Consider the following 22755-nt stretch of genomic DNA (forward strand, 5'->3'; position numbering starts at 1 on the left):
TTTTAACTGTACTATACAGAGGTAAACATTGGAAAGTGATCTTTCATATACAATACACTTACTGTACAATACCTAATGACAAAATATTGTATGTGAAAAACTATCCAAACTGCGCAGGAAGGCACAACATATGTATTAGTATAGCAAGGGATGGTCTGGAACAGAATACAGAAGGTTTATGGGATCAGTACAGTAGGAATGGGCGCCATATCTGGTACCTCATCCTCTTCTATGGCTATAAACCTCATGTCGTGTAGGACCAGCCTAAGGATCTCTGTCATGTCTGGATACACCGCTGAGCCTTTTCCCATCTGTGGAGAGTCAGAACGGTTGAGATACCCATTGAATATTTTTTTTTTTTTATAACTGTGCCGTGGTTAAAAAGGAGAACCCTACATCATCTAGTGTTCTACCTTTGTGAAAGCCTTGATGGTGCGCTCCAGGAAAGCAGCCTCCACCTCCTCTGGAATTGTGAGAACATGAGCCATACAGTCCAGAATGCACACTAACATCTCCCTGGGAGCCTGAAGGGGATGTGGTTGAATAGAATACAACTTTAATTGTCCATTGGTTAGAACTAAAATGTGTCTTCTGCCTTTCACAACACCCCCAGATACACACATCCTTGGATGAAGAGCAACTGTGGGCATTAAGTGCCTTGCAGGAGATCGTACATGGGATCAAAGACCAGCACCCTTTTAGCTGCCAGTTCCATTCCCATTTTGTGTTGCCTGGCCCAAGGGTTGGACCAGCAACCTTCCAGCTGCTGGTCGGCCTCTCTAACCTCTAGACTACTGCCACCCTAAATGAGTTGGTTAACTGAACAGAAGTAGTCAGTAGAAATTAATTTCATACAGTATGGCGCTATTCCAAGTTTTCTGTAGTAAATCTGTCATGTACAGTATGATTGGGTCCAGAGTGAGAAGCCATGGTGTGGCTCAGTTGGTAGAGCATGGCACTTGCAACGCCAGGGTTGTGGGTTCGATTCCCACGGGGAACAAATATGAAAATGTATGAACTCTACTGTAAGTCACTCTAGATAAGTGTCTGCTAAATGACAAATGTACAGTGTCAGTCAAAGTTTGGACACCCCTACTCTTTCTAGGGGTTTTCTTTATTTGTACTACTTTCTACAATGTACTGTATAATAATAGTGAAGACATCAAACTATGAAATAACCCGTATGGAATCATGTAGTAACCAAAAAAGTGTTAAACAAATGAAAATAGTTCATATTTTAGATTCTTCAAAGTAGCCTCCCTTTGCCTTGATGACAGCTTTGCACACTCTTGGCATTCTCTCAACCAGCTTCATGAGGAATGCTTTTCCAAGAGTCTTGAAGGAGTTCCCACATATGCTGAGCACTTGTTGGCTGCTTTTCCTTCACTCTGCGGTCCAACACTTCCCATACCATCTCAATTGAGTTGAGGTCGGATGACTGTGGAGTCCAGGTCTTCTGATGCAGCACTCCATCACTCTCCTCCTTGGTCAAATAGCACTTACACAGCCTGGAGGTGTTTTGGGTCATTGTCCTGTTGAAAAACAAATGATGGTCCCACTAAGCGCAAACCAGATGGGATGGCGTATCGCTGCAGAATGTTGTGGTAGCCATGCTGGTTAACCAGCAAAGCATCCCCACACTATCACACCTCCTCCTCCATGCTTCAGGGTGGGAACCACACATGCAGAGATCATCCGTTCACCTACTCTGCGTCTCACAAAGACACGGCGGTTGGAACCAAAAATCTCAAATTTGGACTCCTCAGAACAAAATTTATTTGGGCTGCAATCTGAGGTGCAGTTAACTCTAATGAACGTATCCTCTGCAGCAAAGATAACTCTGGGTCTTCTTTTCCTGTGGCGGTCCTCATGAGAGCCAGTTTCATCATAGAGCTTGATGGTTTTTGCGACAGCACTTGAAGAAACATTCAAAGTTCTTGAAATGTTCCGTATTGACTGACCTTCATGTCTTAAAGTAATGATGGACTGTCATTTCTCTTTCCTTATTTCAGCTGTTCTTGCCATAATATGGACTTGGTCTTTTATCAAATAGGGCTATCTTCTGTATACCACTCCTACCTTTTCACAACACAACATATTGTAATGCAACATAATGCTTAAATGCATTAGGAAGGAAAGAAAGTCCACAAATTAACAAGGCACACATGTTAATTGAAATACATTCCAGGTGACTACCTCATGAAGCTGGTTGAGAGAATGCCAAAAGTGTGCAAAGCTGTCATCAAGGCAAAGGGTGGTATTTTGAAGAATTTCAAATATAAAATATATTTTGATTTGTTTAACACATTTTTTTGGTTACTACATGATTCAATATGTATTATTTCATAGTTTTGATGTATTTACTATTATTCTAAAATGTAGAAAAGATAACAAATAAAGAAAAACCCTTTAATGAGTATGTGTCCAAACCTTTGACTGGTACTTGTAAATGTAATGGCCTACAGTAAGTGCTGCTGACCTGGTCCAGTGGTTTGAAGACAGCCTCTGGGTTTGCAGGGTCACTGTTGTTACGGTCTAGATTCTGTATAGCCTTGATGGAGATGACTGGCTCCTTCAGCTGCTCCAGCCAGGTCCACATCAGCCCAGACAGCACAAACGGGTCCTTCTCCAATGTACACAGCCTCTCCCATGCCCCTCCCATGTTCAACTCTGACTGCAAAAACACACAGAATACACAATCAGTGTCACCAAAACCCACATCATGTACAAATGTAGTTGTCAGATACTGTTCAGGTTAACAGGATTCGTCAATGACTAGACTATTTCAATATATAATATTGTATGTACAGTATTCCAAAAGGTAGATACAGTATACAACATAAAGTTTGTACCTGCCAGGCTTGTAGTCTCTCCCTGTGCTCCTCCTCTCCATCCTGCTCCAGATCCACAGCCAGGGCCTGGGCCACCAGCAGCCGCCTGGCCTCCTTGGACAGCTCTGTCTGGATGGTGATGAAGGGCACCTCTGACTCCTCTATCTGAGACACATCACCATTGTTCGCTAACTTGTCCCTCTGCTCCTCCTTCCACCTAAACAACATGCTGCTATACCCTTTCTTCTCTGGGTTGCACTCGGACTCGCTGCGCTGGCAGGCTTTCTGTGTCTTCTTTAGGAGCGGGGATCCCTCCGCGAGGCTCTTCTGCTCCCAGAGGGATCCATCTTGGGAGCCGTAGGTGGTGGTTATTTGCCTGGGCCCCATGGGGCTGCCTGTGGCCGGGGTCCTAGGCAGGGTGTTCAGGGAGGGAGAACAGGCCACAGACATGTTACAAGCGGACAGCGAGTTGGAGAGAGGTAGGGTCGGCAGGTTCAGCTCAGAGCCCAGCCTCCGCAGGTCCGACTCGCTGTAGCTCAGGCTCTTGCGGTGGTAGAACAGGGGCGGTTCGTTGGCATGCCGGGGTTTGGTTGGGGGTCCCGGTAAGCGGGGCTGCCCTCCGAGGCCGCCTCCCCCGAAGCTTCCCTTGGTGAATCCAAAGTCGCGATAGCGCTCAAACTCCATCTCCTCCTCGGCCGTCATGTCATGGATGTCCAGCATGTCCTCCTCGATGACCTGCCGGTTCTCAGCGATGTCCAGCAGCAGCTTGCAGATCACCTGGATGATCTTGGGCAGGTGCCTGAGCTCCCGGCGCTCATAGCCATGCAGCATGTGTCCCTGGCGGGTCAGGAACTGGGACAGGGTGATGGGGTTAGTCCTGGGCTCAGCGCAGGAGAAAATACTCCTGACAGGGACCAGGAACTGGGCAAACTCCCGCACGCAATACAGCTGACCTCTGGTCTGGATGGAGTTGGGTCGTTTGGAACGTACAAACACGATGGCCTGGTCAGCGGTCATCCTGGTGGCAAAGACCAGGTAACACGCTAACAACACACCTGATGGAAGACAGTGGCAAAACCATTAGCGAGAGGGTCAGTCATGTGACCACAAAGCATAATCATTTGATTAATAATACAACTTTTTTGTCCTATACATTACCTGTTCTTCCCAGACCAGCATGACAGTGGACAGCCATTTTCCCCTCCTGCATCGCAAAGGACATGACCTTCACCATGTCCAGGATGGATGCGAGGGAGGCCACCCCATAGTCATTCCAACCAAAGTTGTAGAAATATACTGGAATATAAGGACAGTCATTATTCAACCATTCACACAGTAAATTTGCATTGGCCCCCTTCAGTTTTTCTCATTGTAGAGGAATGGTCATAGACTTACTGTTGTTCTCCATGAAGACCTCAGGTTGGTAGGAGAATCCACTCTCTGATTCCAGTGCATTGGGACCACAGCTGGCGTGTTCCCCAGGTCTCTGCAGGTTTATCACTGTCTTCAGGCCACATCTACACACACACACACACACACACAATTAATAACACATCAATTCATTTATTTGATCTATACTAGGAGCATTGAATTGACTTATGGTGACAGCAAACCCTGAAATAAAATATAGTGTTACCTTTTAAATTGGTCAATAATGTTGTACTTTTCTATTAATACAGTAGATGGTCTGGCCATGGCAAGTAGGTTTTCCGTGACCCTGAAAGGAAAGACATGTTTCTGCATTAAACTTACGGGTATAATCCACTTACATTCATCATACACATTTTTATAGAGCCTTTCTGATTCCTACCAGGAGGAGTAAAGGCCTTTGATGGCTTGCTTGTCCTTGCTCCAGCGGTCAGGGTTCTCATACTTGCAGTTCTGACCTCCACACCCTATGGAGCATTGTGTGGCTCCAGGGATGACGTGACGTATCACCTCCCCCACCAATGTGTACTTCGACTGGGGTGTCCTGACTGGGGGTACGCATGGAGGGTTGGAGGGTTTAAAAGGAGACAGGAGGGGTGTTGTAAAACAATGTCCTCTGTCATTTCAACCAGCTGACCTCAGCAGTATACATTCAGAATTATATTTTATGTTGCAGTCTGGAAAGAACTGATATTTCAATGGACTACCATGCATGTAAGTTTGACTAGTGGAGCCCAATCAATGTAATAAAACATACACTAGTGTGTCTTCTTACAGAAACAAACTGTCGTGACAGTATCTGTGATTAGCTCATTGTAAAGAAGTGGTGTCAAGCTTAACTAAAAGATGTTCCTGATGTAAAGAAGTAGTGTCAAGCTTAACTATGAGGTGTTCCCAATGTAAAGAAGTAGTGTCAAGCTTAACTATGAGGTGTTCCCAATGTAAAGAAGTAGTGTCAAGCTTAACTATGAGGTGTTCCCAATGTAAAGAAGTAGTGTCAAGCTTAACTATGAGGTGTTCCCAATGTAAAGAAGTAGTGTCAAGCTTAACTATGAGGTGTTCCCAATGTAAAGAAGTAGTGTCAAGCTTAACTATGAGGTGTTCCCAATGTAAAGAAGTAGTGTCAAGCTTAACTATGAGGTGTTCCCAATGTAAAGAAGTAGTGTCAAGCTTAACTATGAGGTGTTCCCAATGTAAAGAAGTAGTGTCAAGCTTATCTATGAGGTGTTCCCAATATAAAGAAGTAGTGTTAAGTTTAACTGAGCTGTTCCCAATGTAAAGAAGTAGTGTCAAGCTTAACTATGAGGTGTTCCCAATGTAAAGAAGTAGTGTCAAGCTTAACTATGAGGTGTTCCCAATGTAAAGAAGTAGTGTCAAGCTTAACTATGAGGTGTTCCCAATGTAAAGAAGTAGTGTCAAGCTTAACTATGAGGTGTTCCCAATGTAAAGAAGTAGTGTCAAGCTTAACTATGAGGTGTTCCCAATGTAAAGAAGTAGTGTCAAGCTTAACTATGAGGTGTTCCCAATGTAAAGAAGTAGTGTCAAGCTTAACTATGAGGTGTTCCCAATGTAAAGAAGTAGTGTCAAGCTTATCTATGAGGTGTTCCCAATATAAAGAAGTAGTGTTAAGTTTAACTGAGCTGTTCCCAATGTAAAGAAGTAGTGTCAAGCTTAACTATGAGGTGTTCCCAATGTAAAGAAGTAGTGTCAAGCTTAACTATGAGGTGTTCCCAATGTAAAGAAGTAGTGTCAAGCTTAACTATGAGGTGTTCCCAATGTAAAGAAGTAGTGTCAAGCTTAACTATGAGGTGTTCCCAATGTAAAGAAGTAGTGTCAAGCTTAACTATGAGGTGTTCCCAATGTAAAGAAGTAGTGTCAAGCTTAACTATGAGGTGTTCCCAATGTAAAGAAGTAGTGTCAAGCTTAACTATGAGGTGTTCCCAATGTAAAGAAGTAGTGTCAAGCTTAACTATGAGGTGTTCCCAATGTAAAGAAGTAGTGTCAAGCTTAACTATGAGGTGTTCCCAATGTAAAGAAGTAGTGTCAAGCTTATCTATGAGGTGTTCCCAATATAAAGAAGTAGTGTTAAGTTTAACTGAGCTGTTCCCAATGTAAAGAAGTAGTGTCAAGCTTAACTATGAGGTGTTCCCAATGTAAAGAAGTAGTGTCAAGCTTAACTATGAGGTGTTCCCAATGTAAAGAAGTAGTGTCAAGCTTAACTATGAGGTGTTCCCAATGTAAAGAAGTAGTGTCAAGCTTAACTATGAGGTGTTCCCAATGTAAAGAAGTAGTGTCAAGCTTAACTATGAGGTGTTCCCAATGTAAAGAAGTAGTGTCAAGCTTATCTATGAGGTGTTCCCAATATAAAGAAGTAGTGTTAAGTTTAACTGAGCTGTTCCCAATGTAAAGAAGTAGTGTCAAGCTTAACTATGAGGTGTTCCCAATGTAAAGAAGTAGTGTCAAGCTTAACTATGAGGTGTTCCCAATGTAAAGAAGTAGTGTCAAGCTTAACTATGAGGTGTTCCCAATGTAAAGAAGTAGTGTCAAGCTTAACTATGAGGTGTTCCCAATGTAAAGAAGTAGTGTCAAGCTTATCTATGAGGTGTTCCCAATATAAAGAAGTAGTGTTAAGTTTAACTGAGCTGTTCCCAATGTAAAGAAGTAGTGTCAAGCTTAACTATGAGGTGTTCCCAATGTAAAGAAGTAGTGTCAAGCTTAACTATGAGGTGTTCCCAATGTAAAGAAGTAGTGTCAAGCTTAACTATGAGGTGTTCCCAATGTAAAGAAGTAGTGTCAAGCTTAACTATGAGGTGTTCCCAATGTAAAGAAGTAGTGTCAAGCTTAACTATGAGGTGTTCCCAATGTAAAGAAGTAGTGTCAAGCTTAACTATGAGGTGTTCCCAATGTAAAGAAGTAGTGTCAAGCTTATCTATGAGGTGTTCCCAATATAAAGAAGTAGTGTTAAGTTTAACTGAGCTGTTCCCAATGTAAAGAAGTAGTGTCAAGCTTAACTATGAGGTGTTCCCAATGTAAAGAAGTAGTGTCAAGCTTAACTATGAGGTGTTCCCAATGTAAAGAAGTAGTGTCAAGCTTAACTATGAGGTGTTCCCAATGTAAAGAAGTAGTGTCAAGCTTAACTATGAGGTGTTCCCAATGTAAAGAAGTAGTGTCAAGCTTAACTATGAGGTGTTCCCAATGTAAAGAAGTAGTGTCAAGCTTATCTATGAGGTGTTCCCAATATAAAGAAGTAGTGTTAAGTTTAACTGAGCTGTTCCCAATGTAAAGAAGTAGTGTCAAGCTTAACTATGAGGTGTTCCCAATGTACTATGAGGTGTTCCCATGTAAAGAGTAGTGTCAAGCTTAACTATGAGGTGAGGTGTTCTTAACCAATGTAAAGAAGTAGTGTCAAGCTTAACTATGAGGTGTTCCCAATGTAAAGAAGTAGTGTCAAGCTTAACTATGAGGTGTTCCCAATGTAAAGAAGTAGTGTCAAGCTTAACTATGAGGTGTTCCCAATGTAAAGAAGTAGTGTCAAGCTTAACTATGAGGTGTTCCCAATGTAAAGAAGTAGTGTCAAGCTTAACTAGGTGTTCCCAATGGTGTTAACTATGAGGTGTTCCCAATGTAAAGAAGTAGTGTCAAGCTTAACTATGTCAAGTAACTATGAGGTGTTCCCAATGTAAAGAAGTAGTGTCAAGCTTAACTATGAGGTGTTCCCAATGTAAAGAAGTAGTGTCAAGCTTATCTATGAGGTGTTCCCAATATAAAGAAGTAGTGTTAAGTTTAACTGAGCTGTTCCCAATGTAAAGAAGTAGTGTCAAGCTTAACTATGAGGTGTTCCCAATGTAAAGAAGTAGTGTCAAGCTTAACTATGAGGTGTTCCCAATGTAAAGAAGTAGTGTCAAGCTTAACTATGAGGTGTTCCCAATGTAAAGAAGTAGTGTCAAGCTTAACTATGAGGTGTTCCCAATGTAAAGAAGTAGTGTCAAGCTTAACTATGAGGTGTTCCCAATGTAAAGAAGTAGTGTCAAGCTTATCTATGAGGTGTTCCCAATATAAAGAAGTAGTGTTAAGTTTAACTGAGCTGTTCCCAATGTAAAGAAGTAGTGTCAAGCTTAACTATGAGGTGTTCCCAATGTAAAGAAGTAGTGTCAAGCTTAACTATGAGGTGTTCCCAATGTAAAGAAGTAGTGTCAAGCTTAACTATGAGGTGTTCCCAATGTAAAGAAGTAGTGTCAAGCTTAACTATGAGGTGTTCCCAATGTAAAGAAGTAGTGTCAAGCTTAACTATGAGGTGTTCCCAATGTAAAGAAGTAGTGTCAAGCTTATCTATGAGGTGTTCCCAATATAAAGAAGTAGTGTTAAGTTTAACTGAGCTGTTCCCAATGTAAAGAAGTAGTGTCAAGCTTAACTATGAGGTGTTCCCAATGTAAAGAAGTAGTGTCAAGCTTAACTATGAGGTGTTCCCAATATAAAGAAGTAGTGTCAAGCTTAACTATGAGGTGTTCCCAATGTAAAGAAGTAGTGTCAAGCTTAACTATGAGGTGTTCCCAATGTAAAGAAGTAGTGTCAAGCTTAACTATGAGGTGTTCCCAATGTAAAGAAGTAGTGTCAAGCTTAACTATGAGGTGTTCCCAATGTAAAGAAGTAGTGTCAAGCTTATCTATGAGGTGTTCCCAATATAAAGAAGTAGTGTTAAGTTTAACTGAGCTGTTCACATTGTAAAGAAGCAGTGTCAAGCTTAACTATGAGGTGTTCCCAATGTAAAGAAGTAGTGTCAAGCTTAACTATGGGGTGTTCCCAATGTAAAGAAGTAGTGTCAAGCTTAACTATGAGGTGTTCCCAATGTAAAGAAGTAGTGTCAAGCTTAACTATGAGGTGTTCCCAATATAAAGAAGTAGTGTCAAGCTTAACTATGAGGTGTTCCCAATGTAAAGAAGTAGTGTCAAGCTTAACTATGAGGTGTTCCCAATGTAAAGAAGTAGTGTCAAGCTTATCTATGAGGTGTTCCCAATATAAAGAAGTAGTGTCAAGCTTAACTATGAGGTGTTCCCAATATAAAGAAGTAGTGTTAAGTTTAACTGAGCTGTTCACATTGTAAAGAAGTAGTGTCAAGCTTAACTATGAGGTGTTCCCAATGTAAAGAAGTAGTGTCAAGCTTAACTATGAGGTGTTCCCAATGTAAAGAAGTAGTGTCAAGCTTAACTATGAGGTGTTCAGCAGGGAATGTGCCATCTACAGCAAGCTAATCTGTCATCTGGCACACACCACCAGGCTTAACAGTATTACAATAAAAATAGCAACGCAACACCCAAACTCTCTTCAAATAGATTGATAAATCATATTAGTTAACGATACTACATGATCCTTTATGTTAGAAATGTGAGTAATGATATAGTATATCAATACCTGACTCCATGAGGGGGTAGGGGACTCCACTGCTTGTCTGAGGGTGGAGTGTTGTATGACCGAATACTCAAGCAGACCTCCACTGCCATGGCAGTGCCTTGGGACACACACTCACGTTAGTCTAAGATAAAACCTCATTTACATTTCATAATAGTGAAATAGTGTGGTAGGTCCTTATATTGATCAGTTTACGAGGCTGCATTGTAAAAAACATACTGGAAGCAGTTACCTACCTGTAAGTTACTGTAAAAGCAAGTACAGTATGTTACTGTAAATTCCAAAGAAAGCACTTCTTTACAGTAATGTACTGTTTAAACCAAGGTTTATTTTGAATTTACGGTAACATACTCTACTTTTTTTATAGTAATTTACAGATAACTGTCTGCCAGTAACTTACTGTAGAAACGTGTGTTTTTTTTTACAGTGTACACACATAATCAGAGTGCAGTGTCAGCTGTCAAAGATGAAAATCCATGATGACCTAGGTGACATCAACCATTATAATCCATAATGTAATAATCCATTTTGGAATTGGAACACAGCAACCTCCCAATAAAGTATCCTCAGCACGTTTACCTGAAGCAAAAAGATTGTGGAGCTAGTGATCGTCAGCATCTTCAGACATCAACATAAAACTACTCCACTTTCCCACATTGGACCACTGACACAGCAATGTCCTCAAATGCTTTCTTTCTCAGTTTTGGTAGTCCTGCACCACCTCGGGTCTTCAGTTAATTTAGTCCAGATTATCTTTGTAAATTAGGGGTGTGGCAACAACACCATCCACTTCATCCTTTATGTTCACCAGGAACAGGCATTTAGCTTCAGCCATAGGAATACAGTACCCTGGCCTGGCCTCCATTGTGAGGTGTCAGAGAAAGGAGGACCATCAGAGGTGTAGGTTCATCTGGAACATGGCTCTGAATGGTAACACACCTCATTGGATGCTCCTCATTACTCCTTATTCATTAGACATGCACTGCACCTAGATCCATTCCTGACTCCTCCCTCCGGATTAACCCACTAATCTCATTGCTGTAGAAGTAGGCTCAAGAGGCAAAGGCCCACGTGGCCACTTCACCTCACAGTAGAGCAAAAATGACTGATCATCTCTGACCATCTGTTTGAACTCCCTTCAGTTGATAACCACAGTGAGATACTATTTGTTTGACATGTCATTACCAGCTATGGATATCATGTGATCAGAAATCAATACATTCAATTTCACCTCGGTCCAAATAGATGAATTCCCCAAACAATACAAATGGTTATTTTATAGGGCCAGTCATCCCTTTCCCCATTGAGAGGACAAAATTCCTCTCTGCCTTACAGTATCCAGAGGACTGACTACTTTAATGTGTGTTAGATACCAAACATGGGTGCAATAGTGTTATTCTGAGAACGTTGATGTCATCTATATGGATATGTGAGGTTTAATATGCTGTATGTCTGTGGCCATCTGTATTCTGTTCAGAGTAAACCTCTATTGTACTCAGATGTCCCTCTCAGGCCATCACACTAAGGCGTGACCCCCTTCCTAGAGAATGTTAGCTGGTTTGATCTGATTGGCTATCATAGTTGTATTACTTCTGATTTGGTCTGTGGTTGGTCAACAACTGATTTCAAATACAAACAGGTCAAATGGTATAAAAGTACTGATTGACCATTGATCTGTCTCTTTTTGCTCTTGTCCACTATATGGAAAAGGTTGTATGTAAAATGCTCCCCACTACAATACCAAAATATTAATTGTAATCTCATGGAATCGTTCAGGGTGCTATGCTGGGGTGCTATGCTATATATATATATATATATATATATATATATATATATATATGTTCAAGTTACAATACATTTGTTTGTTTGTTGATGTGAATAACAACCTAACTGAAGCAGCTCTCATTAACTGTGACATCCAGTCTCAGATACTGCAGAGTAGCCTGAATGACATAGGAAGCACTGTCAAGTTAGCTCCTGATTGGATTACCTGAGGTACGTGAAAGCTGATTATGTATACATCCACTAAGAAGGAAAGAAGAAGTAAAAGATATGACGCTGATTTATCTTTGGCCACTCTTTAACGACTCCACAATTAATGGTAATTGGGTCTTCTTAAATTGGAAGAGAAAGTGTTACCTCAGGTTTCCTTGACGTCCCTCTGGTAAAGTAGAACCTTCTGGTATGGTAGAACGTGTTGCCAGCAATGGCTTTCACAACAGATGATTCATGAATGTGTGACAGGATCAGGGGGCTCAATTGATGAGAAGGATCTTAGTTAATATCTAAGCTTAGTATTTCAGTCTTGTTGGATCCTCTGGGGACACAATGCACCATTGTGCAGGTCTGTGCCATTACCTCATCACCTCATTTAAAGTGTGACCAAATACCACTACTTTTCTGCTTAGTTGCACACGCTTTTGTACAGATATCTAATTGTGTAGGAGTCTTACAGTCTTACATAAAGAGGGTGATACATGACCTCTGGGTGAGAGAATGCTGTTGAGAAGATTACCCTGGCCTGATGAGTGAGATCACAGCTGCCCAGGGATAGACACTAACTAAATTAACATCTATAAACAACTTATAGTCCCCACCGCTAGTCACTTCATATAGACCTGTTTTGGTAGGGAAACAAAATGGTAATACCAGCTTAGTCACCTCGTGGTTAGTGTCCACCCTTAGATGGATGGGGAATCAATCCCCGGTTGAGTCATACCAAAGATTATTAAAATGATGCCCCATTAAGGCCCTGCGACACACTTAGCGCCCTGTCCAGGTGGTAAACTTGTACATCAAGCTGCCTAGCGTTACATAAACAGGAACCTTTCCTATGGGCCAGTCTGGCTCAGAGAAGACTACTAAAAGCCATGTTCACATTGGCAGTTTGAAGTGACTCATCCTATTTATTTGTATATCCGATTTGAATCTGTTCTTTTTCCTGCAGTCGGAACAGCTAAAAATCACATGGACTCTGATATTTCAAGCCACATTTCAAACCACCTTCGTAGGTGGGTTGAAATCAGATTCCTGGTCATGTGACTTGTCTGAAGGGTTAAATCTGATTTATTTGCCCTCAAGTGGTTTTTAGACTGTTATTTGGTATATCTTGTATCTTGCTAGCTACACGGTTGACAGTTTTACAATAACATGTGGTAGCTAACTAGCTTGTTATTTGTTTGCAAACAAATTAGTGAATGTGCTAGAAAAGCTAAAACAGCTACGTAGCTCACGAGTTGACTGCTGTGGCTAGCCAAACAGGATTTCTTTGGAAATTTGGATCATCTTATCCTTTAAAAGTGTTCTTGCACTATGATTTAGACAATTCTATGCAACTGGAAAACTTCAGGCATTGTTGTCTCCTTCGCTTGCTACATAACTTCTGAGTGATAGAAAGGATGTGCACCACCACCAATCAGCCTACAACACTGCGCACACACCTGTCGTTACAACTAGCGTAGCCATGTCAGCAAATGACTGCTGTCTGAACACAGAAATCCGATTTGGTCACTTGCAACATGCTGTTTGGACAGTCAGTAGTCCAAAACAGATTTGAAAAACAAAACTGATGAGCATTAAGGCCTGCAGTGTGAACAGGGCTGTACTTACTTAAAACAAAATGGTAGTAGCTCCATTCTACCCTCCGATACCCTAGGAGTGGGGATATTTGCCTTAGACAAGGTTTACCCTGGTTGCCTGTAGAGGAGAAAATGTTGACCTGATGGCTCCATCACCTGGCTACAAATGGCAGTGATGGGCAAAGATTCCAGCGCGGTATAATATAATGAATCCTCACCTTGGTCATAAAGCAGCTCAGATTGCAATGTGTTGAATATTTCACCTAATAAAAAGGGAGTGACATCAATGTGTATATTTCAAATCTTTTTAATTGTCTTCATCTTATTTCTCTCCAAATTACATAAGGACTTTGTGTTCTAAAAGTGAGCATATACGCATGAATTCAAAGGGTAAACTAGCAAGTGCACATAAGGGTCTGTCCCTTTCACAACCAACAGTACAGTATCAAGTTAAACAGTATCATGATAAAGGAAATAGCGTCACAAAATGAGAGAGATCACTAGAGTTGCATATACTAAAGTATTATTCTACTGTCAGTGCAAGTCTACTTTACGGATGGTGAGAGAACAATTGGGTTAACACAACCAATAAGGATCAACTTAATATTAAGTTTTATATTGAGCTGTTATCTCACTGTGACAAGTAGCACAATAACCCCTTGTGGAGTAAATTAAGTCTAAGTATTGAATTTAATCTTAAAATAATTTGGCTTGACCATAGAAGCACATTATGCCCACTGCCTGAGATCTGCCTGAGCGATACAGAGCAGGCACAGGTTGCCTCTAACTGCTGATATAGGATCAGAATAATATACTTCTTTTCATCTTAATGGTTAAAATGAGGACTGAGGATAAGGTAATCTGATTCTAGATCTGTGGTTTGGGGCAACTTCTACCTCCAACAAGAGATCCACCAGTCTCTTCTGGTTGAGGTAATCAGTGCTGGGGGTGCTGTGTCCTGTCTGTCTGTCCTCGTGTGATATCATCATATAGGCCTCTCTGGTCCCCTCATGTCAGCACATGCTTACTTCTTCTTTTTCTTCTGAGGTCCTTTTAAAGAGAGCGAAAGAGAGTAGTAGTAGTTCATTTACAATTATTCAAAGGTTGGTTTGGAATTCTCAGTGTTAGAGTCTATCCTGCCCATGATATAGAAAACATACACATGCCCAGTACATTCATAAAAAGTGCCATTGTTTGTCGTTACTTAGCAACGCACTGCTACTACTTTGACAGATCCATCGTCATCTGCCCTCCCATGCAATGCATAAACTTGATCTCCACTGTAAAAAGCATCTAGACATTATCTCCAACATTTGTAGCATTGTTGCAATATTAAAAGTCGATCTCCATTGTATCCCATAACAAAGGACGAGTCGGGACAAGTCAGACAGGCAGCCAGTCAAAATCACGAATCAGCATGATTTTTTATAGATACAAAGTAATTATATAAAAAAAAACAGGTCAAACAAAACGCAGCTAGTTTGCCCGTCTTTACAACTTCAGCCTAAAGTGATGGTGTTAACTGTGTAGATGTCTAGCTAGCAAGGGGGAAAGACAGAGCAACATTTTTGTTTGTTTGCCATAGCAACCTGCAAAGTTCTGGGTGGTTTTCCTTGACATGGCAGTCAATACGAATAACTAACGACTAGAGAACGCCTAAAATTGCACTTGACAACCAGTGTTAGTGAATGTAGCATCACGTTTAGTTGAAAAATGTATGGTTTGGGAAAGAATATTGCTTTTTAATGCTGGTAACCCATTTTATAAAAGTAATAACACACCCATAACCATGTCTTAACATCAAAGGTAAACTTCTTTGACAAACTGCCAAATCAAATTCATAAGCCTTGTGGCACTCTAGAAGAGAGACACTGCTACTTTAAAATGGTGGGGGCATCTAAACGGTGTGCGGTTATTCCCTGTCATAAAGTATGAGAGCGGTCCCACCTGCAGATCCCGCAGTGCTCCTCCAAATTTTGTGGTTGAGTTTCTCCCCCAGCAGGTAGAGGGGGGCCAGGGTGATGCAAGCCACCCCCAGGAATATAACCAGGCCCACGGGACTCAGGCGCTCCATGATGGGGTAGACCCAGATACCAGCCGCATGGTGCACCCACAGAACCCTATGATGGGGATGGAGGATTGTTCTAGGAGATTTTCTAAATGTTGTCAAAGTATCATAACATTCAGTCAAGGAAAGGAGAGCGGAGGAGTGAGCGAGACAATGAAGACTTGAAGAAATGGAAAATGTTTAATCAAACCACAACAACTTAACAATATGATTGGTTGAATTATGCTTACCATCCCAGATATACAGCAGAAAAGAAGGCCAGACCTAGGATGCCTCTCATCTTGCTGCCATATCGATGAGGCTGTATATACATCTGCAGCAGAGCCAGGGGCAGGATGATAGTGTGCTGCAAACAGAGGGAAAAGACATGCCAATTGAAGAATGACATAAAACAACCCTATCATCATAGCCCCATGTGTAACAAATGTGTAGACCATTGGACGTGTTAATGCATTGTGGCCACATAAACAAGGGTATGACATGTTAGTGTTGGGCCAGAACAAAACCAATGCACCTCCTGGAACAGATTGAGAAACAACGAGATAGACTGGAGAAATGGAGAAAGAGGTCCGGCTATTGTGTAATCGTTGTTGTGAAACATCTACAGAGAGTGTCTGCTAGACTGTTTTACAGCTCGCAACTGGTTAAAACCAGTTCTGACAAAGTATTCTACTGTCAACTTGTAAAACTGGCTAAGTATGTACTGTATAGGTGTAGTGGAGAAAGGGGCCAGAAAGAGTGAGAAGTGTCCATTATGCACTGACAGATTACTAATGTAGCTCTAAATTGGGCTCAGTTGGTTAAAATATTGGGAACACCAAATTGCTGTGTGACTGGCTACATAAATTAATTTACAATGCAACCATAATATAATGATCATAGGAGACAAAGCTATGTGAATCTTGAGTATGATCCTATAAAAAAAATATCTTCCCTTGAACTTCTAGCAAGAAATTTCTAGCAAGAGCAATGTGATACAAAGCCAGGCTGAGCAGCACTGCCAATTGGATGAAGCCCAATTTTTAAATTAATACATTGGGATCACTTTAGTACAAAGTCTAGCACGTGCAAATGATGGTGTGCTTACCAGAGCATGGTTCAGCCAGCTAGGAATAATGTCATCTAGAAACTTAGGATAGACCATCTCTCTGTCATAGTGATATATCGACCAGAAGGACAAGAACACAAACTGGGGAGAACAGAAGAGGAAAGGGGTTATATTTTGTCCAATACAAAGCAAGTTATCAGTAATAAAGGTAGCTTATGCGCGAACAGAAAATATAAATACATATAATGTAGAAAAAAAGGCACTTACTGTCCCAATAGGAAACGCCAAAATAGTGAAAATGGTGTCTCTTAATTTCACTAGGAGGAGCGGTACACCACACTTCAAACTTTTGGATGGCAATATCAGGTGGATGATGTCAATCAAAACAACGAGTCCGAAGAATACGGTCTGCAAAACCTGTGGAATAATGATTCAGTGATGGTTAGGCCACTCTGAACACTATGGCTAGCTATACAAATAAAGCAGTGAATTAATCATTGTCTAACATGTCTTGAAGCCACAGGTAGATCAAAAGGGATGTAAATGCAGACGAGGATGTGGAACCGATTTCTAACATACGCTGTCGTTTTTTGCCTACTACTGTACATGTCCCATTCATTCCAATGACATTTCGTTTGCGTCGCCCTCGATGTCAACAACCAAGCACATTTACCAGATTGAGGAAAGTCAGATATTTCCAGCGGCCTCCAAATGTTTTGGCTCCTGGATGTATCTCTGTGCTTTTCAATGAGCAATTCGCCGATAACGTAAAGACATACCATGAAAATATTACTAAATGAATAAGGAGATATGATGCCCATGACATAGTCGTAGCCATTTTGACAGCTCCTAAGTCTCCGTATGGACGCAGTGTGCGCCTACAGACCTAATGTGAATCAATGGCACATCCTAGAGGCCGAGTACAGTACTGCACAATGTTCATGAAACGATTCACAAAACACTCGATATTAAACTGATTATGGCAGAAGGCCGAGTATGTAATTAGCCATGTAAACACCTTACTCTGCTTATTTTAGTAATCGCAAGGCATACGCCGATTAAAACACCTAGTTTTCTGAGCAATCGTTCTGCTTATTTTAGTAATCGCAAGGCCTACGCCGATTAAAACACCTTGTTCTCTGAGCAATCGTTCGAATTATAAGGACTAAAGAGAAGGACGCACTACCCTCAATGCACATTCTACGCTCCAACCGCTCTTCATACTGGGGAAGCCGTTTCGGATGCGATGTCAGGTATCCAACAGGAGATTTCGTTAAAATTGCTAAATTACATTCACATGATTTAAAAGCTACAGCAATACGCTTCTGGAAAACATTTTAGCCATTTTTTAAAACGAGTGTTTCAACAAAGTTGCATCAGAGCCTTCTGGCTAATATCATAGACTGGATCTAACGTTGTTTTACAGGGAAATAGGTCTATGTGCTTGTTATGTTAGTTGAAGCTAACAGTATTTTACAAAATTGTTTTCTAAAAGGTTTATATTTGGATAGGCTATGCCATCTACAGTAGCAAACTGGGATCTCATTGCTCAAGTTGGTCCATTGTTTTGAAAATAGCTAGTTAGCCACGCCCAGCTACATGACCAAAAGTATGTGGACTCCTGCTCGTCGAATTTCTCATTCCAAAGTCACGGACTTTGCTGCTATAACCAACATTGCTGCTGGGACTTGCTTCAATTCAGCCACTTAGGCCGGGCACTGATGTTGGGCGATTAGGCTCGGCTCGCAGTTGGCATTCCAATTCATACCAAAGGTGTTCGATAGGGTTGAGATCATGGCTCTGTGCAGGCCAGTAAAGTTCTACACCGACCTCGACAAACCATTTCTGTATGGACCTGGCTTGTACACGTGGGCATTGTCATGTTGAAACAGGAGCCACAAAGTTGGAAGCACAGAATCGTCTTGAATGTCATTTTATGCTGTAGCATTAAGATTTCCCATCACTGTAACTAAGGGACCTAGCATGAACCATGATAAACAGCCCCAGACCATTATTCCTCCGCCACCTAACTTTACAGTTGGAACTGTGCATTCTGCCAGGTAGCGTTCTCCTGGTATCTGCCAAACCCACATTCATCCGTTGGACTGCCAGATGTTGAAGAGTGATTCATCACTCCAGAGAATGAATTCACACTGCTCCAGAATCCAATGGCGGTGATCTAAAGCTTGTGTGCGGCTGCTCGGGCCACGAAAGTCCATTTCATGAAGCTCCCAACGAACAGTTCTTGTGCTGACATTGCTTCCAGAGGCAGTTTGGAACTTGGTAGTAAGTGTTGCAATCGAGGACAAACCATTTTTTCTCGACTTCAGCACTCGGCGGTCCCGTTATGTGAGCTTGTGTCCTACCACTTCATGGCTAAGCCGTTGTTGATCCTAGACGTTTCCACTTCACAATAACAGCACTTACAGTTGACTAGGGCAGCTCTAGCAGGGCAGACATTTTACAAACTGATTTGTTGGAAAGGTGTCATCCTATGACAGTGCCATGTTGAAAGTCACAGCTCTTCAGTAAGGCCATTCTACTGCCAATGTTTGTCTATGGAAATTGCATGTCTTTGCGCTCAATTTTATACACCTGTCAGCAACAGGTGTGGCTGAAATAGCCGAAACCACTAATTTGAAGGGGTGTCCACATACATACACTATATATATATATATATATATATACACACACACACACACACAAACTTATCTAATATCTGTTATCCTAAGGAATGTTATTTCTCTGCATCGTTCGCCATTGACAGCCTCTACATTTACCTGCTTATTCCCTGGCGTTGTCCATGTCTTTTACAGATGCCCTCCATTTATACATCCATAAACTGATTACATATTGCCCACTTTCTCACCAGACAGTAGCAAAACAAATCATTTCACTCAACTTTTTACAAAGGGTTGTAGACATTTACAGATCATAGTCTTAGCCCAAAACTAATGACTGTTTCAGCATCTACAAAGTAGCAAATATTTAAAAAGGCAATGACTTGTGACTGAGTATATATTTAATAACATTCCAAGACAATACATTATAGACCTGCTAAATTAACTCACATCTAGCATAAAAAACTATTAGAAACCAAATTAATTCTGTATTTATTTTAGAAAATGAAGCAAAAATTGGATGACTTGGTGTGATAGAGAGAAGCTATCTGTTTTCATCTGTGGTGCTCGTTCAACATAGCATTGGAGAGTCCTGTGAACATCAACAGTCATGAACATGTCATTCTGAACATCATCTTCCTAATTGAGAACTTTGACATATTGGCATAACATATGAAATTTGATGGGCAACAGCATCACCTCCATAAAGTCTATCAGTGGAGGCTGCTGAGGGGAGGATGGCTCACAGTAATGGTTTCAATGGAATGGTATCAACCACATGGAAATCACATTTGATACCATTCCATTGACTCCATTCAAGCCATTATTATGAGCCGTCCTCCCCACAGCAGCCTCCACTGAAGTCTATATACATGTTTAAAGATTTTCAGTCAAGCATGTTGCTATGTGTTGAAGCTGTTGTTGACAAATGGAGGGGATTAGTGAGAGTATGCCTAAAAACACACAGTACACCAGATAAGAAAAGATAACCCTAGCCCCCGGTACAAACTATTGCAGCATAATTACTGGTGCTGTTCAACGGACAGGGCCAACCAGGAAGGAGCTTAGCCAACCACTCTGAGGCACAGTTGCCCTAGATCTTGTATGGATAAAAAAACATACTATATGGTACAATAAACATGAGTAAATTAGTTTAGCTGTTAATGACACAGTCATGACACTGGTGGTAGAGCTGTATGTCCCATCCACCCGCTTCAGGATGTCTTTCTCCCTGTGTTGCTTGACCAGGAGTCCATCAACGGCAGCTCTCATGTGTAAGATCCATCGGTGGTCAGCACAGGGAGAAGCTGTCAGAGACAGAGTTGTGTTTGGCAGATCTGAAAGAGGCACAATGTTATTTTAATGAGTTTAGTCCACTTTACAATTCAACAGAATTCAATCTTCATGCGAATTATCTGTATAGCATGAGACAGATAGCAATTAGATTAAAAACTATGGAATATAATACAGATCTAGTTAATCCCTGAGCTGACTAGGGGAAAAATATGAAGTGCTCTTTAGCAAGGCACTTTACTAAATGACTAAAATGTAAATGTAAAACAATAACTAGCTAGCTATTATTGTTCTATAGGCTGGTCTGCAGATGCTTGACAACTTGATTATGATGTTGTGGCTGTTTCATTTCATGAACATTGAATTAGAGCAACAACTACCTAGCTTTATCTGATAGACAATTTCAGGATTGTTTTATTTTACTAGGCAAGTCAGTTAAAAAACAATTCTTATTTACAATGAGGGCCAACCCGGACGACGCTGGGCCAATTGTGCGCTGCCCTATGGGACTCCGGAGAGGCAGATAGAGATAGAGGCCTCGTGGACTAGTAACCGAAAGGTTCTAAAATCGATTCTCCGAGTTGACAAGGTAAACATCTGTCGTTCTGCCCCTGAACAAAGCAGTTAACCCACTCTTCTTAGTCCGTCATTGGAAATAAGAATTAGTTCTTAACTGACTTGCCTAGTAAATTAAAATCACGGCTGCTCGTGGAATCAAACCAGGGTCTGTAGTGATGCCTTAGACTGCTGCGCTACTCGCGAGCCCAGGAAAAGCAGCTCAATTAGTAAACCAAAAAAATGTCAATCTTCAAATTTGTTTAACATTGAAATCAAGATATAATCCGAGAGATTTTACCTTAACTCTGTAGAAGATTGCTCTCATCTCGTCTGGGCACTGCATCAGCCTCACATCTGGGCATCCACTCTGGTCTAGATTCTACAGGAAGCTAGCCTGTTCTCTTCAAAACATTAGCTAGCCAATTTAAACAAATGTTAGTTACAACCAAATGACAAGTACATAGACATTTTGCTGTTACACAACGTAATTACAACCATAAATTACAGGCTAGCCAGAAGGCTCTAATTCTAGCTAGCTAACCCCAGTCAAGAACCAACAAGGCGGGTTCAGGCACCGTCCAGCACGCATAGCCGCGGGAAGTAGTTTAGGGTGGGGTGCTGCAATTCGTTAAAAACATTTTTTGGGGGGTGCAGTAGGAAAAAAAATGACTGCTCTAAAGACATATATATATCCCATTTAGCAGACGCTTTTGTCCAAAGCGACTTACAAGTCGGCTGGAGCCACTACTTTTACATATGGGTGGCCCCAGCTCGAACCCACGACGCTTGGCGTTAAAGCCATGCTCTACCGACTGAGCCACACACAGCACCAGTAAAGGCCCAGTACACTACTTTTGTGAAAGTAGTCTGATAATTATCTGTACAAAAACAGTTAATCTGATAATAGTTGTGGAATATACAAATAGTTGCTTGATATACACTACCATTCAAAAGTTTAGGGTCACTTAGAAATATTTTTTTTTTTTTTAAAGAAAAGCATATTTTTTGTCCATTAAAATAACATCAAATTGATCAGAAATACAATGCAGACATTGTTAATGTTGTAAATTACTATTGTAGCAGGAAACGGCAGATTTGTAATGGAATATCTACATAAGTGTAGAGCCCATTATCAGCGACCATCACTCCTGTGTTCCAATGGCACGTTGTGTTAGCTAATCCAAGTTTATCATTTTAAAAGGCTAATTGATCATGAGAAAACCCTTTTGCAATTATGTTAGCACAGCTGAACACTGTTTCCACTTCACAGTAACAGCACTTACAGTTGACTGGGGCAGCTTTAGAAGGGCAGAACTTTGACAAACTGACTTGTGGAAAGATAACATCATATGACGATGCCACGTTGAAAGTCACAGCTCTTCAGTACGGCCATTCTAATGCCAATGTTTGTCTATGGAGATTGCATGGCTGTGGGCTTGATTTTATACACCTGTCAGCAATAGGTGTGGATGAAATAGCCGAAACCACTTTCGTATATATACAGTTGAAGTCGGAAGTTTACATACACCTTAGCCAAATACATTTAAACTCCGTTTCACAATTCCTGACATTTGATCCTAGTAAAAATTCCCTGTCTTTGGCCAGTTAGGATCACCACTTTATTTTAAGAATGTGAAATGTCAGAATAGTAGTAGAGAGAATTATTTATTTCAGCTTTTATTTCTTTCATCACATTCCCAGTAGGTTTGGTAGCATTGCCTTTAAATTGTTTAACTTGGGTCAAACATTTTGTGTAGCCTTCCACAAGCTTCCCACAATAAGTTGGGTGAATTTTGGCCCATTCCTTCTGACAGAGCTGGTGTAACTGAGTTAGGTTTGAAGGCCTCCTTGCTCGCACACGCTTTTTCAGATTCTACCCACAAATTTTCTATAGGATTGAGGTTAGGGCTTTGTGACAGTCACT

The 22755-nt window shown here is 41.1% G+C and overlaps 2 protein-coding genes across 2 annotated transcripts; both read right to left on the reverse strand.

Annotated features, from left to right (window-relative positions):
- Positions 1-32: 32 nt before the first annotated feature.
- On the reverse strand, positions 33-14232 carry ptpdc1b (protein tyrosine phosphatase domain containing 1b). Its single transcript, XM_064993532.1, has 10 exons — positions 14140-14232; positions 9669-9778; positions 4642-4803; positions 4468-4548; positions 4227-4348; positions 3990-4127; positions 2853-3886; positions 2480-2674; positions 414-524; positions 33-311 (listed from the first exon to the last, which is right to left on the reverse strand). Exons 1-10 carry the CDS (start codon positions 14230-14232, stop codon positions 177-179), a joined length of 2181 nt encoding a protein of 726 aa, XP_064849604.1. The 3' UTR covers positions 33-176.
- On the reverse strand, positions 13548-17247 carry adtrp1 (androgen dependent TFPI regulating protein 1). Its single transcript, XM_064923437.1, has 6 exons — positions 17033-17247; positions 16627-16776; positions 16399-16500; positions 15542-15657; positions 15191-15363; positions 13548-14293 (listed from the first exon to the last, which is right to left on the reverse strand). The coding sequence occupies exons 1-6, from the start codon at positions 17195-17197 to the stop codon at positions 14268-14270; spliced, it is 732 nt and encodes a 243-aa protein (XP_064779509.1). The 5' UTR covers positions 17198-17247; the 3' UTR covers positions 13548-14267.
- Between the last annotated feature and the right edge of the window lie 5508 nt (positions 17248-22755).

The sequence above is a fragment of the Oncorhynchus masou genome, chromosome 18 (genome assembly GCF_036934945.1).
Source record: "Oncorhynchus masou masou isolate Uvic2021 chromosome 18, UVic_Omas_1.1, whole genome shotgun sequence".
Taxonomy (NCBI): Eukaryota; Metazoa; Chordata; class Actinopteri; order Salmoniformes; family Salmonidae; genus Oncorhynchus; species Oncorhynchus masou.

What these genes read in the sequence shown, in the direction of transcription:
- ptpdc1b (XM_064993532.1), bottom strand. Translation starts at nt 14,232, where the DNA reads ATGATGATATCACACGAGGACAGACAGACAGGACACAGCACCCCCAGC. An exon ending in TGGTGGATCTCTTGTTGGAG is followed by an intron (nt 9,779 to 14,139) that starts GTAGAAGTTGCC and finishes GACTAACGTGAG; the next exon opens with TGTGTGTCCCAAGGCACTGC. An exon ending in ATTATTGACCAATTTAAAAG is followed by an intron (nt 4,349 to 4,467) that starts GTAACACTATAT and finishes GTGTGTGTGTAG; the next exon opens with ATGTGGCCTGAAGACAGTGA.
- adtrp1 (XM_064923437.1), bottom strand. Translation starts at nt 17,197, where the DNA reads ATGGCTACGACTATGTCATGGGCATCATATCTCCTTATTCATTTAGTA. An exon ending in TGGCGTTTCCTATTGGGACA is followed by an intron (nt 16,501 to 16,626) that starts GTAAGTGCCTTT and finishes TGTTCTCCCCAG; the next exon opens with TTTGTGTTCTTGTCCTTCTG. An exon ending in TCTGCTGTATATCTGGGATG is followed by an intron (nt 15,364 to 15,541) that starts GTAAGCATAATT and finishes TCCCCATCATAG; the next exon opens with GGTTCTGTGGGTGCACCATG.